We start from the raw sequence: 14710 nt of genomic DNA on the forward strand, positions 1-14710 counted from the left end.
GGTATTAATAGCAAAGGCAATTTATTCCATGCAAGTGTAAAGTCAATTCTAAATGTATGGGGAAATATTGTACAGTAATTCCTATTGAGGTATTCTGATCTTTAACATAAAAAATTTTAAAACTTATTTGGCCTAAAAAAAAATATCAATGTTTAAATGTACTGACAGGCTTAAAAAATCAACTGACAGGCTTAAACTTTCACAATTTAAATAGAAGCGAGGATAAAAATTATAAGTTCTGCAATTAAGCATATCCCCATTATCTGTGTGTGAAAAAAAACAAACAAACAAACCAATTACAATCAAACAAATGAATGAAATAAAATGTGAATCAAAACTTTAATTTATGTAGGTAGGTTATAATCTTTATATTATCTAGCATGTCTCGTCTGTAGTGTCAGTAGATGTCGCTCAACAACAGACTGGGAGCTGAACCAGCGCTGGAGCAGTGACTAAAATAAGCTAATGTGAGTGATTTATTTATTACGGTACAGTAATATAACGTAAGATGTAAAGGTTAACGGTTATTTAAAAGGGTTGAGCCTTTCATTATGTCCTGTCCCGACGACGTCCTGTTTTAAAAGTAACTTATAAAGGAAATCATGTCGAGACAATCCAAGGGTAGTCGATACACGAAGTGTCCATGTTACGGACTATTTTGATAATATTTATATGAACGTGCCTTCCTATTGACTCTTATGTGCTTTTTTGAGTTTGTTCTGTCCACATTAGCAAATGATCACCAATCGAAACAGTTTCTGTAAGTCAAGTAGCCTGCAGAAGAACAGACAGAGTTGTGAATGATTACAGTGGTGACGAATTGTGCTTTCTTGCAGTTTTCATTCCAGAAATAAATTGAGAATTTTGCGTGATGTTGCTTTTGTCAAAATAAGGGAATTTATGATTTTTAGGCAAACAAACCATTTTGCTTTGTTGTTAAAGAACTGGAACTGTGAACGTTTGAGTGTGTTTTTGTATGGAATGGTTTACACCACAGGGTGGCAGTATGTGGTCAATGGGGCAAAAGCCATTTTGCTTAAAGAGTTGAATAAATAATTAAATAACGTAAAAAAACAACACATTTAAGAAATAAAATAAATTTAATTCACAATCACATATATAATAAGATATGGTAGCCTATATACTAGAAAATATGATTATATTTAGTCCTCCACCCAAACCACAACAACAGCAGTCTATATGTTTGTTTGCTCCTCTAAACAAAGCCTGCCTTGTTCTCTTTGTATCAGTGTATTCTGGACTTTGCTTCATTGATTTCCCTTGATCCAGCTGGTACAGTGGCACAGCTTCGATTAGTGCTCCTCTCTGAACAACTGCCAGTGTAACAGTGTTGTAGGTAAGACTCAATAATACTGCTAATATATCAATTACACAGCTTGGTTTTTATGTATAGTGTATGTTATTTTGAATTGGACCCATTTGATACATTAGATTCAGTTTGCTCAGTGTTCTAACAAGTTTAGTTCTGTTGCTAACCCTTGTGAAAATAATTACACTTTTAAACATAATTTTAAAAAGTACTTTTTATATAAATAATACTTTAAAAGAATGCACTTAAATGTTAACTGAATGCCATGCTTTATAATTAATTAATTAATTTACAGTTAAGTAAAAATGCATTATAGTGTAAGTTTAAATTAAATGCAGTTCCTTGAAATTTAAATATTTTTTGACCCATTTAAATACATATTTGTAATTTCATAATTCTACTGTCCTTTAAATGTGGTTAAAGTGCCAAATGTACTGACAAACATTTATGATAACTAAAATATATGCATTCCTACTGAAACTTTCTAAAATAAATGTAAAACTACTGTTAAAATTAAAATTAAGTACTTTACGCATACTTTGCTATTTTAGTTAACACATCAAAATAAGTGTACTTCAAAGTCTTAAAAAAGATGATTAAACCTGAGGGTTAATAATGTTCTTTAAAATACATTTTTAAAGTGCCCCTATTATGGGTAATGAAAGGTTCATATTTTGGTTTTGCGAGTCCCCAACAACAGGTCGGCATGCATGCAAGGTCAAAAACACTTTTATTGTTTTATAATATGCATTTATTTTTACCTTACTTGTTCAACGACTCCCAAATGTTTAATCAAATTTTTCCAAACTCCTCCTTTGCATGATGCAAATCTGAGATGATTGGTCCATTGGTCTCATTTTAAGTTCATCATGTCTGTAATGACTAATAAAGCAGTGTTTGTGAGCAGTGCTACTTTTTGTACAGTGTTAATGGGGAAACATATATTTTTACCGCTTCAAAAGCGGCACTTAGTGGCAAAGAATGAATTGACATTTTCATTCAGACCAGGCCCGGCTGCAGGATGAAATGACTGAGGGGGCATGTGAAATTGTTAAGGGGGCTTAACTTTATTACACCATCAATGATTAATACACACTGAGATCTCACTTTTGCAACGACAGATTTTTAAATACAGCGCTCCCTAAAACACTCCATATGCAACTGCAGGTAACCAGAGCTGAAACTGAATTGCTGATAAGAACACGTTCAGATATTTGCTCGATGGACACCGAATGGCGCGGGGTTGGATAAAACCACGCCCCTTGCTTTAAATTTAAACAACTGTATTTTCCATGTGACTTAATACCCACATCAGGAGATCACACAGTCGACAAAAGATAAGCCAGCGTCATTTATTATGAATAATTAACCCTCTCACACTTAAGTTAAAAATATTCTAACTGACTCCCGAGAGTAAGATTTTTCAAACTTACTTACCATGTCATCAACTATCCTATATTCCGATTCTCAAATATGTGTAAGTGAGTGTGTTTGGTCATTTAAAAATCTTTATAACAATAGAGTAAACTTTATAGTTAGCATACTTCCACTGTGTTTATCTGATATGAAAAACACACGTCGGCAAATTATATTTGAATATTTTAGATAGTTTTTGCTGCTTTCACATACTCCAAATGTAGGCTATTGTTTTACCAGTGCTTATGTGTAGCCTATTTAAACGTATGCAATCTAAAATAAACAATATTAGGTTGAAAACACTGCATAGTTGTGATATGACAGCGCTGAGCTCGTCCGTCTCGGGCTCAGTGCCAACCAACGCGAAAGACGTTTGAATCTGGCAGTAACGAGTCACAACACTGAACATTCTAAATCCCATGGGGATAAGGTTAAATTATTATTTAACTCAAAAGGTTGAACATTTTATTTTTAACCATGAATACAAAAATGAAACAGAGGGGGCACAAGTCAGATCTGAGGGGGCATTGCCTACTTTTGCCCCCTTGTGACGCCGGGCCTGATTCAGACCAACACGAAACATATACTAATGTTTCATGTTGACGTCAACATGAAACGGCTTGGGATTCGTTTTAAAAAACGTCTGGTTTCAATGATTCAGAGTCGACTCTTTCTTTTTAGAGACAATATCTTTATACACAGTGCACTTTCAGATTTAAAACTTTGCAGGCTGTTTTCATTCACTTAGAGCTGTGTTACACACTGCATGAAAAGTAATTTTCAAAAATCCATAATAGGGGCACTTTAAATTGACGTCATTACAAAGTGCACTTTTTAAAATTGTCTACTTGTGTTAAATATAGTCATAAATTTGCACTCTCTTTATGCACTTAAACTGCCTTTTATTTAACTAATATCATATTGTCTGCATGTTTATTAAGTGCACAGTCACTACAATTGAGCACACTTCTTTTTAGCATGTGTGTGAGCATAAATACAACATTTCATATCAAATACTCTGTCATTTTTAATAGTGTTGTTCTTTCAGAGAATGTCTGAGAGACAGGGACTGAGGGCAGACTCCACCCACTTCACTTTAGATGGAGCCCCATTTCGGATTCTCGGAGGCTCCATCCATTACTTTCGGGTCCCCAGGGCATACTGGAGAGACCGGCTGCTCAAACTCAAGGCCTGTGGTCTCAATACTCTCACCACGTAAGACCACAACAGATTTTTATTTTCCCATCAGAATCTTCTTGAATGTGAGTCATATTTGTCATGTTTTGTCTGTCAGGTATGTCCCGTGGAATCTACATGAACCAGAGAGAGGAGTTTATCTTTTTCAGGAGGAGCTGGATCTTGAGTAAGGGATATTGCTTTGTTTGTTTATTTATTTAGATGTAATTTATTAATGATATTTCTGAACTATAGTATAAGAAGAAGAGTTTTATGTGAGCCGAGGAAAATATTAATAGGTAAATGCAGAGATGTAGAGATGCTAGAGGTGTTGCCTGTGTTCTGGGGGATTACTGCACCAAATCAGTCTTTCATATATGACTTGTAAATTGTATGTAAGGTGGATTCTTGCTTCAATATAAGTGTTTCTTTCTGGGTTTTTAAAACCCCACAATAACACTAATGGTCAAAAGTTTCAAATAATTACCTTTTTTTCACAGTTTTAAAATAAATATTCTTTGCTCACCAAGGATGCATTTATTTGGTCAAAATACAGTAAAACATTAGTATTGTGAAATATTGAAAAAAAAAAAATATTGTATTTTTTTACAGTATGTAATTTGGTAACAAAGCTGTATTTTCACCAGCCAAACAGTTCTTTTAAATGATAGTAATATTTCAGAACATAACTGTTTAATGTGTATGAACTGCAGTGAAATTTGCCTCAAGAATAAACATTTCATATCACATCCCATTTTAACAAATCTTTGCATCTTTCAAGGGCATACATTCGTCTCGCAGGGGAATTAGGCCTTTGGGTGATTCTGCGTCCGGGGCCGTACATATGTGCCGAGTGGGATTTGGGTGGGTTACCAAGGTTAGTGTCTCACCTGTTATGAAAACGTAAATTTGTTTCTTTTCTTTAGTCTCTTTTAATAAAATATATTTCTTTTTTGCTTACCTTTTTTAATCAGCTGGCTGCTGCAGGATAAGAAAATGAAATTAAGAACAACCTACTCTGGTTTCACAAGTGCTGTGAACTCGTACTTTGATAAACTCATTCCGAGAGTCACACCACTCCAGGTCAAATATGTGTTATTTGTTTCAATTGAGTTTTTATTTGGTTGGTTTTGGTCTTGAATTTGTCCCCACTGCTCTCCCTGCAGTATAAGAATGGAGGCCCTATTATTGCTGTTCAAGTAGAGAATGAATATGGTTCATATGCAAAGGATGAGCAATACATGTCATTCATCAAAGAGGTATGACATGAAATTAAATAATCATTTACTCTGCATTATGGTGAGCCAGTTCTCACAAAGTTTGTTCTCATAATCAACAGGCGTTACTGTCCCGGGGAATCTCCGAGCTTCTCCTCACATCAGACAACCATGACGGGATGAACTGTGGAGGGGTAGATGGAGGTACAGTAGCATTCATATATCCTTCATGGAGTGTCTCCACTGCTTGTTAATAATCTGATAACTCAACAGTATGAATACAAGGGAAATAATCGAATTGCATTTACACTACTTTAAAAAAAATGTTTTAGAAAGAAGTATCCTATGCTGGCTAAGGCTGCATCATTTGATCAAAATACAGATAAAACAGTAATATTGGGAAATATTATTAAAATTTTGAAAAAACATTTTCAAAAATTGAAATATCAAATGAAATATTATACTAATATTTCAAACTTTTGAACATTAGTGTAGGTAAGTAAAGTTCTTTTACCATAGATTATATCTGATTGTCATCTCCTTTAAAAGTCTTGCAGACAGTGAACCTACAGAAACTGACGTTTGGTGATGTACAGCATTTAGCAGAATTGCAGGTCAGTAACAATTTTAGAATGTTTTCAAATCTGTCCGTATTTACAATTTATTTAGTTAAATGACTACAGTGTTAAAATACCAACAGCTGTATTTTTTTAGCACGGATATCTACTAAATCTGCGATATATCCTGCAACTCTTATACTGTACTTTCTGAAGATGAAGTATGATTAAGAAATATGGGTTAAGACAAGGACATCCCTACTTGTTTGTAAAATAAACTTTACATAAATGCAGCCTACTACAAAAAGACAGCCCAAAGTAGGGTAGAGTGGTACCACTTATTTTGTTTTCGATACGATACCGATACTTTTAAAGACCAGTATCATTGATATCGATACTGATACAATACTTTTAAATTACAAAATTTGTTCAATTATTTAATTACTAAGAGTAAAATGGGTAATAATACCCACTTAACATTATATTTCAAATGCATTTTAATGTTCAGTATATTCTTTAAATACAACTTATTAGGTTACTTTGTTTGTTTACACGTGGTTAAAATATGTTTACTGTAAGTGGTGACCATGGAAATCTGCAAATATATAGTTGAACTAAGTCACTTTAGTAAAATCATGATTCAGCTTCATAAGGGACTGTCAGATTGATACTCCCATCTCTAGTATAAAAGAGATTTGAACATGTTCTTGGCTGCAGCCACAGAAGCCGCTGATGGTGATGGAATACTGGTCTGGCTGGTTTGATGTCTGGGGGGAACCTCATCATGTTTTCTCTGCGCCAGGTAAAGAATCTTCCTCATCATGCTTCAAAGTGAGAATGTGGACATTGACACAGATGAACAGACCAAATAGAATGGACACTTTGTTTCTAAGCTTACATTTTGCTTGATACAATGCCATAATATATATGAATGTATAAAAAAGCAATCCATTTACCTTGCGCAAATTGCCTTTCCTTTTGTCAGTATACACTCACTGGCCACTTTGTTAGGAACACCTTGGTAGTACTGGGTTAGACCCCCTTTTGCCTTCAGAACTGCCTTAATTCTTCATGGCATAGATTTAACAAGGTGTTGTAAACATTCCTCAGAGATTTTGGTCCATATTGACATGAGAGCATTTGAGTAAAGTGAACTCATTGTCATGTTCAAGAAACCAGTCTGAGATGATCTGATCTTTGTGATATATGGTGCATTATCCTTCTGGAAGTAGCCATCAGAAGATATGTTCACTGTAGTCATAAAGGGATGGAAATGGTCAGCAACAACACTCAGGTAGGCTGTGACATTTAAACAATGATCAATTGGTACTAAGGGGCCCAAAGTGTGCCAAGAAAATGTCTTCCACATCATTACACCACCACCACCAGCCTGAACCATTGAGACAACACGGGATGGATCCATGCTTTTGTGTTCTTTACCCCAAACTCTGACCCTACCATCTGAATGTCGCAGCAGAAATGGAGACTCATCAGACCAGATAACGTTTTTCCAATCTTCTATTGTCCAATTTTGGTGGCTCTGTGTGAACTGTAGCCTCAGTTTCCTGTTCTTAGCTGACAGGAGCAGCACCCGGTGTGGTCTTCTGCTGCTGCAGCTCATCTGCTTCAGGGTTCGACGTGTTGTGTGTTCAGAGATGGTATTCTGCATACCTTGGCTGTAACGAGTAGTTATTTGAGTTACTGTTGACTTTCTATCATCTCTGACCAGTCTGTCCATTCTCCTCTGACCTCTGACATCAACAAGGCATTTTCGTCCACACAACTGCCACTCACTGGATATTTTCTCTCTTTTGGACCATTCTCTGTAAACTCTAGAGATGGTTGTGTGTGAAAATCCCAGTAGATCAGCAGTTTTTGAAATACTCAGACCAGGCCGTCTGGCACCAACAACCATTCCACGTTCAAAGTCACTTAAATCCCCTTTCTCCCTCATTCTGATGCTCGGTTTGAACTTGAGCAAGTTGTCTTCACCACATCTAGATGCATTTAGTGGCTTATTAGCAATTTGTGCTACCAAGCAATTGAACAGGTGTACCTTATAAAGTTGCCGGTGAGTGTATATTCTAATGTCTGATAAGTTCTCTCTGCTTTGACATGTATTGTGTCTGGATCTCTTCTCTTATGACAGAAATGATCTCTATAGTGCGAGAGCTTCTGGATCGTGGCATTTCCATCAATTTCTACATGTTTCATGGAGGAACCAGCTTTGGATTCATGAACGGAGCTTTGGACTTGGGAACCTACAAACCACAGACGAGCAGCTACGGTTCAGTAGTTTTAATATTTATGACCACTGAGACAATGTACAGTTTGTAGACTCTAAGATTTGTTTTTGAAGGAAGTTAATTATTTTATTCCGCAAGTAATATTAAGTAATAACATTTCATAACATTGCCCATTGTGATCAAACAAATGCAGCATAAAAACATTTTTTAAATATTTTTTGAATGGTAGTGTATATGTGCTTGTATTAAACTTAAACATCGTCCCCTCCGCATCTCTCTTAGATTATGATGCTCCACTCACTGAAAGCGGTGATTATACAACCAAGTATCATCTCTTGAGGAGCCTGCTGAGCACCTACAGCAGTATGTTTCTACAATGTTGTCCCTGATTACAGAATCTGATGTTTTAAAAATGTGTTCATGGAGCTGAAGCTCTCTGTACCTCTGTCCTGGTCTCTTCACATCTGTCTGTCTGTGTTTATGAAAGATGAGCCGATATCAGAGCCGCCAGCTGTGCAGAGCAGAAGAGCATATGAGCCGCTGACAGTCACTCATTATATTTCACTATGGGAGAGTCTTCAGTGTGCAGAAACTGTAAGAACAGTGTATACCACTATTACTTTTTAACCTGTTAAATGTCACCGTCCCGTATACGGGGCGCCTAAATTTACTTCAATATATTACAATTATATCCTAATCTAATCATGACAAACTATATATCGTTGGAAAGGTCTAAGATTCCTAAATAGATATTTGACCACGTTTTGTTGTTAAAAATTATGAAGGAAAAGTAAAAGATTAATTTATAAAAAGAGTGCACCTCAAAACATATACATCATAACAGGAGTTCTAACCTTTGTCACAAAACATCTACTCCGCTTCCTTTTTCCCTATCACATGTTTTAGCAATCATCATAAATTATATATCATTTGAAAGCTTATATACTCCAAATTCATCTTATCAAAACCATTTTGAAATCGGACACTGCGTTACCATGGAAATCGTACTTTAAAATCTTTTAGCGTGGCCCTCCCCCTTAGTGGGAGGGGTCATATTCCAAATATATTACGGTCTTTTAGAATCAAAACTTTTCATAATCTTGACAAAATACATATCGTTGGAAAGGTCTGAGTCTCAAGATTCCATATTTGGTGGTTATTTTGTCATAGACATAATATTGAGAGAGAAATTGATACATTTGTGACAAACAAATGCATCCAAAAAATTCTATGGAGTTTCAATGGCCCCCGGTGGCTTTTTGTGGTATAACGCCTAAACAAAATTGCATAATAACCTACATTTTTTTTATATCAACTTCAAATTTGGAACACAACTTATTTAGACATATGGCTTTAATTTTATAGCAATTTTGGATTAAAACATTTTATACAATATTTATTTTATATAAAATATAATAAAAATAAAATAATAAATGTATTTACAGTAAATTTAAACTTCTACAACTTTTTTATGCTTTCATTTTTTTTAATGATTTCACTTCTGCAATAATCTGCAGGCTGTCTTCTTTAAAAAGAGACCAACCTTTGGTCTATATTCAAAAGCGTTTATGAATTATAATAATTTAAGTGTGAATAGTGTACTTTCACATCTATGTTCAAAAATGGGGGTGACAGTTAAAAGGTTAAAGCACTTCTTTTGTTTCCTCAAAAATGGAACACAAACGAAGATTTTTGTTTGAAAATTCTCTCATAATTTTGTCTGTCCATTGAAAGTACAAATAACCAACATTTTCCAAGCTTTCAAACGTTCATAAAGACATTGTAAAAGTATAGACGGAGCAAGCAGTCAAGTCTTCTGAAGTGAAACAATCACTTTATATGATGAACAGATTTAATTTAGGCTTTTATTCACATGTAAGCATTGATCAACATGAGCTCACCAAATATTGTAAACAAGCTAATCTGTGCTAGTTTGGCATCAAATATACACATTTCATCTTCTGTATAATCAAAACCGACATAGTATTCATGTTTTTATCAATAAATATCCTTTTTTACTAGAATATGTATGTATGAAAATGTGTAATGGAAATGTAGGGAAGAATAATTGGTTTGCGAATACTGCTTCATGTTGAAAGTGAGAACACATTTGGCAAGATATGTTCCCAAAATGACCAAAAACCATTTATCCAATAGCTTTTCAGAGCTGATGATCCTGTTAACATGGAGAGCCTTCCTGTGAACCACAACAATGGTCAGTCCTATGGATACACTCTCTATCAGACTGACATTTATTCAGGTGGAGATCTCAACTCAAGGAACCATGTTCGTGACAGAGCTCTAGTAAGACCTTTTCCAGGTTATTATGGATGACAATAAAGAAAAAATTAAATCAAGGAGAGAATTCTAATTCTTTCTTTTTTTTTTTTTTTTTTTAAAGGTGTTTATTGACCGAGAACTCATTGGTGTTTTAGATTATAGAACACAGAAAGTTAAAATACCTCAAAGTAAGGTAAGTATGATGCATTTCTGCTTTATTAAAGGAATAGTTCACCCCAAAATTCTGTCATTTACTCCCCCTCATGTCGTTCCAAACCTGTATGAGTTGCTTTCTTCTTGGTGGTTCCCATTGACTTCCATAGTAGGAAAATAAATACTATGTAAGTCAATGGGAACCACTAACTCATTCAGGTTTGGAACGACATAAGGGTGAGTAAATGATGAAAATTTTTATTTTTGGGTGAACTATCCCTTTAAGGTTTTACATAAGGGTAATTAAACTAAACAAAACATGTTTTTGAACGTTCTTTTTCTAAATATATTAATATTGTACTAATCTTGTACTAATTATTTTATGTTTAATTATTGTGCATTTCCCTAATTTCTGTTCACAGAGTGAGAGGACCTTGAGTTTGCTTGTTGAGAACTGTGGACGAGTGAACTATGGTCCAGCTCTTGACAACCAACAGAAAGGTGTAGTAAAAACGATCATATATTGTCATGGCTTAATTGCATCTCACTATACTATAGTAATAGATATGAGCAGGAGTGACCATAACAGCATGCTCATTCATTTTTATTTTGATCCATGCAGGGCTTGTTGGTGATATAACTCTGGATAATGTACCTCTAAAAAAGTTCACAATGCACTGTTTGGATATGAAGACCAGTTTCATTAACAGGTTCATTCTGAGTATTTTTCACTGTGTTGTGTATCTACAGTGCTATACTGGTTCTGGTAACTTCAGCTACAGTAAACAATGGCATAACTGGTTTATCTGGGGGTTAAGAACTGGTGTTTTAAAACCAAAGGACAAAACTGAAAGAAACAATACACCCGGAAGTGAAATTACAATTTACTCGTCTTTGCCCATTGGAACAGATTTGGAGAAATTGAGCATTACTTCATTTATTCACCAGTGAATGGGTGCCGTCAGAATAAGAGTCCAAACAGCTGATAGAAACATCACAATAATCCACAAGGAATCCACACCACTGTACTCCAGTCCATCAGTTAATGTCTTGTTAAATGAAAAACTGTGTGTTTGAGAAATAAAGCCACCATTAAGGCATTTTAACTTGGCATATACAAGTCCATAATCCACGATAACACTTCCTCCAGTGAAAAAGTCCATCCTTTGTTGTCCTCTCACATCAAAATCCACCCAAATATAACTTTTTTTCAGAACTGATTTGGACTATTTCACTTGTAAACAGTGATTTTATCATTTATAATCATATTTCTCTCCTGAAACAATATTATGGTTTGAGACCTTTTATTTTTGCTGGAAGCAACCCTTTCAAGTTAAAAATCTTAATGATGTCGATTACAAACTCTCATTTTGTGGATTATATACCTTATTTGTGGGTTATTGTGATGTTTTTTATCAGCTGTTTGGACTCCATTGTGATGGCACCCATTCACTGCAGAGGATCCATTGTTGTGGAAGTGTGTAATGCTATATTTCTTCAAATGTGTTCTGATGAAGAAACAAACTCTCCATATTCCATATTGAATCTCTTCATTTTTCTTAGACTGCAGTCTCAGAAATGGACGTCTGTTGGTACAAAGCCCACCTACCCTGCGTTTTTCAGAGGATCCCTGGTAGTGGATCAGCCCACAGATACTTTTTTGAAGCTGCCAGTGAGTATTCAGCAGATTTCTACACCGTTTTATTTCTGTTTGCTCACATTTGGTTTTCTTCCTTGACTGACATGTTTGCTCGTAGCCTTAGAATACAGAAGACACACAATCTGTTCTGTATTGTTGACAGAATTGGAATAAAGGAGTGGTTTTTGTGAACGGGCATAATCTTGGACGCCACTGGTCAGTTGGTCCTCAGAAAGCCCTCTATCTTCCTGGTCCCTGGCTCAGGAGTGGAGATAATGAGGTAATGATATGTAAACGTAGTGAAGTATGACATGTCTAAACTAGTTCTAGAAAATGTATTCTGCATTAATCAATATAAATTCTGTATACCATTTAAATCCTTTCCTTTTGTTTCCTTTTCAATCTTTTAGATTGTTGTTTTTGAGGAACTCAAAGCTGCGGAAACAATCAGTTTTGCTGAAAATCTTGAATATGGCAAGACCGTCGAAGTATCTACACAACTGTTTTGCACCCTCATATGAAACACACCTGCAGCGTAACAATGAATCTCAGGCTTACATCCATCAAAAACAGATCTGAACTTGAATTACTTAAAGCAAGGCATCACAAGTAAAGAGTACAGATTTAGCAAAGGACTTCCCCATTTGATTAATCAATTCAAATAAAGACAGCTGTTTTGTATTACAGGTTTTCTGAACTATGTTTGAATAAGCACCTAAGACATTATCGGATTAAATATGTACAAATTTGCAACCCTTTCCAGAATAGTATTCTTAACACTGGATAAAGCCAGATTTTGGATATCTCTGTCTATAACTCTGTGTATCAGAAAATACTATGAAAAGTAGAAAAAAAAATCACTTTGAACTTAGAACTTTAAACTTATGTACAAAGAAAAACCCTCTGTAAAAACCTTTTTAATTTAAAGGGTAAGTTCACCCAAAGTGAAAATTCTGTCAGTAATTACTCACCCTCATGCTGCTCCAAACCTATCTTCGGAACACAAATTAAGATATTTTTGATGAAATCAAAACATAAACTTAACTCATAAAATGTTATATTTAAAGTGGTCCATTTTGGCAGGACTAAAAAACATAGCCTTTAAACATTGTACTATAATTTTGACTACAGATAAAGTAAAAGTAATCTGTAATAAAATAGATATTTAAATGTGTATTTTAGATGTTTTCTTTCCTGTAGTTTGATAGAAGACATGTTTTGGAAGCAAACTAGCCCCTCTCCATTCATATATATATATATATATATATATATATATATATATATATATATATATATATATATATATATATATGAACAAATAAAACTGGCCATTGCATGAAAGTTGTAGTGACTTGTCTTATAAAATTACACCTGTACCACCTGTATTAACTTGTCATGTATCATATAGATAAGCACAACGTATATTACATGCAACAGTATTCTCTATAATAGAAGAGCATGCTAGACATAATACACTCCATAAGAGTGCTGATTTGCTTTGTCAGATCACTCTTAACTGTTAAGACAACAGTCAAAGACACATTCCACTAACTGATGCTGGTACACGGTATGACAGAGGAGACCTGTTCTTTTCAAAGTATGTTTTTGATGATTATGGAAGTGTGCTTGCATTTAATCTAATGTTTTCATCTGATTAAAAGGGGCAATGAAGGATCTGACGGTTCTTAGCAGCCACCTGTATGTGTTGCTTTGAGAGAGCAAGCATACATTTGTGTTGTGTGTTTTTTTTTTACTCATTTATTCCTCCTTCTTTGATAACCATTTAACAATTCCATTTAATCATATGATTATTTCTAATAATACATTTTAACCATTTATATATTTTCTTTACGGTTGTGTGGTTTCATGAGATATTTGTCTTCACAAGTAAAAAGATTGTCTCTATTTCAAGGTTTTTAATGACACCGGCTGTGTTTGTGAAGCAGTTATTTTCCATTGATTGTGGTATGATAACACTTGATGGATTTGTGCTGAGCATTGAAATATACACAACTAAGATTATTCAATAAACTGCTCCTTTATATTATCATTACTTGTCTCCTACTTCTGCCCTTCTTTGGCTTTCCTCAATCAGCTTCTTGGCTGATAAAGACTGTACTGTTAACCGGTTTTTGGGAATTAGACAACTTTGCCGAGTAGTTGTTCTGTTACCAGAAAAAAAAAAAAAAGATATTTTCCCACAGGATATTTTCTCACAGGATCTAGTGCCAGATCTTATATTTCTTATATTTTTTAAATCAAAATACCTTATGGTAAACTTATATGTTTAACAACCTTGTTTTGACTGCCAAAAGTAGTTTTCAAAAAGCCTTATAAATATAAAATATAATTTGAGAGAAAGTAAAGATTCTTTACACTACAGTACACAGCATGAGTAAGTGTTTCAAGCTTTCAGTGGCTGTCTGTTTCTATGAAAACTAAAAAGGTCCTGTTAAAGGTTTTATTTTATTCTTTTTTTATATTACAGATGACTGTGTAACGTACAGTACGTGTCTAAATGTGATACTCCTGTTATATTAAGTGATAGGACTTAGCTCTCGAAGTTAAGTTATTTTGTTCGAACAATAGTAGAGCAAAGGTCATACGGTGTCACCTACATTGATTCTGTTCAGTTTAAATAAATAAATAAATAAATAAATAAATAAATAAATGCCTGCGTAACAACAACAAAAAAC

General features: G+C 34.5%; 1 protein-coding gene across 2 annotated transcripts; it reads left to right on the top strand.

The window, feature by feature from the left end:
* The first annotated feature begins 394 nt into the window (after positions 1-394).
* Positions 395-12699, top strand: LOC113073221 (beta-galactosidase-1-like protein 2). 2 transcript variants are annotated; one of them, XM_026246102.1, is made up of 20 exons: positions 395-467; positions 1251-1357; positions 3781-3961; positions 4041-4109; positions 4704-4799; positions 4897-5005; positions 5089-5181; positions 5262-5343; positions 5689-5753; positions 6414-6498; positions 7846-7983; positions 8225-8305; positions 8430-8536; positions 10100-10246; positions 10344-10415; positions 10798-10876; positions 10998-11085; positions 11939-12047; positions 12178-12294; positions 12425-12699. In XM_026246102.1, the coding sequence occupies exons 3-20, from the start codon at positions 3798-3800 to the stop codon at positions 12533-12535; spliced, it is 1812 nt and encodes a 603-aa protein (XP_026101887.1). In that variant the 5' UTR covers positions 395-467; positions 1251-1357; positions 3781-3797; the 3' UTR covers positions 12536-12699. The 2 variants fall into 2 exon arrangements, with proteins under 2 accessions (XP_026101887.1, XP_026101886.1); XM_026246101.1 differs by having other exon boundaries at positions 3795-3961.
* The last annotated feature ends 2011 nt before the right edge of the window (positions 12700-14710 follow it).

Source organism: Carassius auratus, unplaced genomic scaffold (assembly GCF_003368295.1).
Source record: "Carassius auratus strain Wakin unplaced genomic scaffold, ASM336829v1 scaf_tig00011628, whole genome shotgun sequence".
NCBI classification, from domain to species: Eukaryota; Metazoa; Chordata; class Actinopteri; order Cypriniformes; family Cyprinidae; genus Carassius; species Carassius auratus.